Raw genomic sequence first — 2320 nt, forward strand, 5'->3', positions numbered from 1 at the left:
CTTGAGTGCCCATTTTATCTCCGATAAAGGACACTTAGTGATATTTGTTCTCTTCCAGTAAGACCCTTAGGCGATTCTCCCCTACAACCGTGCGTACACACAAACAGAAAACACAAACACACCATCCTAGCTTGTATGTACTCTTTGAAGTACTAACCACAGACCCTGTATCCTTTTGACATCCGTTTCAAAATATAATCAAATCAATCTTCTTCAGAGTCACTGAATATACAATTACACTGTATTCTTAAATAACATTAAAGATAATTGATTCAGCCACTTGACTGTGGCTTTCTGAAATCTCCCTCTTTGTCAGTCTGACTCCAAACAGAAGCAGCATAGAAAATGAATTTCCTCCTTTATGTACAAGTGTTTATGTTGATACTGCAGGAAAGAAATGCATAAAGAAAGACACAATATCTTCAGATAAAAGGTCTTTCGGTCCGCCGGCAGGTCAGAAAATAACAACACTCCTTTTTAGAAGAACGTACCCTTTGTGTTCTTGCACAGTATCTTCTTGAAGGCCTTCCTGAAATCCTTGTTGAAGATGGTGTATATGACCGGGTTGAGGCAGGAGTTGCAGTAACCTATCCAAAAGAAGAATTTAAACAAGGGGTTGGGGATGCTGCAGGTCTCGGGGCACACTGCCATGAGAGAGTAGGAGAAGAAGAAGGGGAACCAGCAGATCACAAACACTCCCATCACCACAGCCAAGACAAAGGTGAACCGCTTCTCCCGGTTCACCATGGCTTTGCGGCGGGAGATGGGTGTCCCATGAATCGTAGGAGTTCCCTCAGGTACCAGTTTGGTGCCAGATGATGTGGCCATTGTGTTTTTGTATCTGCATGCCAGATTCATCATCTGAACTTTGAACCTTTTGCTTTGCTCATCAGTCTTGTTAGCCTCTTTTTTACCTGCAACACTTTTCTCGCAGATTTCCAGCTCGGCCTCGGAGCCAGAGCTGGAAGTGTTGTCAGGCTCATCTGTCTGTGCTCTCCATCTTTTCTTGGGTTGTTTCTGAGGAACAGCTGAGAGGATTTGACTTCGTTGTTGGGGGATTGAGGGGTTGGAAGTGGATTTTTGGACTTGAGCAGTACTCGAATGAGGAGGATAGTGCTGAGTGTTCTGGCTCGTGATGTTCTCAGGCGCTTTTTGAAGTGATGACGGCATGGAATCCGAGCTGGACATTTTGGGTGGGACTTCTTCGTGTTGGCCCACAGTTGTACCTCCTTGATTGCTGTTCTGTCCAGCTAACTTCACCCCAGGCTCACTGGTTGCTACGCTGGCACCTGCCACCGCTGTTTTATTCTTCTTCCCAGGCGGGCAGCGTGTATGCTTCTTCGCAATCTGATAAATCCTCACATAAACCAGGATCATGATCACACAGGGGGCGAAGAAGGAGCCAATGGTTGAGTAGAGAATATACCATCGCTCATTGTTCAGCTCACACGACTCTTCGCCCCCTTCGCTCTTGTCCAGTGTGAGAAGAGGAGGGAATGAGATGACCGCAGAAATCAGCCAGACTACAATAATGGCTGCGTTGATGCGTATGGGGGTACGTTTGGCACCGTAGGACACCGGCCGTGAGATAGACAGGTAGCGGTCCAGTGCTATGGCGCACAGGTGCACAATAGAGGAAGTACAGAAGAGAACATCCAGTGCAAGGTAAATTTCACACCAAATGGAGCTAAACGCCCAGTAACCCTGCAGCTCATTAGCCAACGAGAAAGGGATAATAAGCGTGGCCACTAAAATATCTGCAGCAGCCAGAGACACCAAGAAAAGGTTCTGAGCGCCTTTGAGGGATCGGGATGTCAGCACGGCGATGATGACCAAGATGTTCCCAACTATGGTCATAAGCATCATGAATGTTATGGCGATGGCGAAGGCGGCGGTGGCTTGCGGGGAGTAGGTCGAGGCCCTGACAGTGCTACGGTTGCAGGGTCGGGTGCCAGAGACGAGGCTGATGTTCCTGCCGGGAAGTCCACCGAGCTCCGACAGGCAGGGTGCATCTGGAGCTGCTGCCATGGTGGTGATGATGGTGACACTTAGGGAGGGGGAGGAGGGGCTTTATCAACAGTCTCTTACAGAATGAGAAGCAGCAGGAGGATGTTTCTGTGGTAAACCATTGAGAAACAGGAGAGACTGAGTGTCAGTCAGCCATCTGATTGTTACACCGTGAGGGAGATCTACAAGAGAGAGACACGTTTTAAGACACAGGTCTGTTTGTCTGTTTGCACGTATGCTGTATAGTTTCAAATTTATTTTTCTGATTTTTGCAGACAATAAACAAGAAAACCTGACATGTAAAAACAAAGCA

At 47.4% G+C, this 2320-nt stretch overlaps 1 protein-coding gene across 1 annotated transcript; it reads right to left on the minus strand.

Moving 5' to 3' along the window:
* Positions 1-477: 477 nt before the first annotated feature.
* Positions 478-2028, minus strand: LOC133995470 (alpha-2B adrenergic receptor). The gene has a single exon (XM_062434871.1). It carries the CDS (start codon positions 2026-2028, stop codon positions 478-480), a length of 1551 nt encoding a protein of 516 aa, XP_062290855.1.
* Between the last annotated feature and the right edge of the window lie 292 nt (positions 2029-2320).

The sequence above is a fragment of the Scomber scombrus genome, chromosome 15 (genome assembly GCF_963691925.1).
Source record: "Scomber scombrus chromosome 15, fScoSco1.1, whole genome shotgun sequence".
In the NCBI taxonomy this organism is placed as follows: domain Eukaryota; kingdom Metazoa; phylum Chordata; class Actinopteri; order Scombriformes; family Scombridae; genus Scomber; species Scomber scombrus.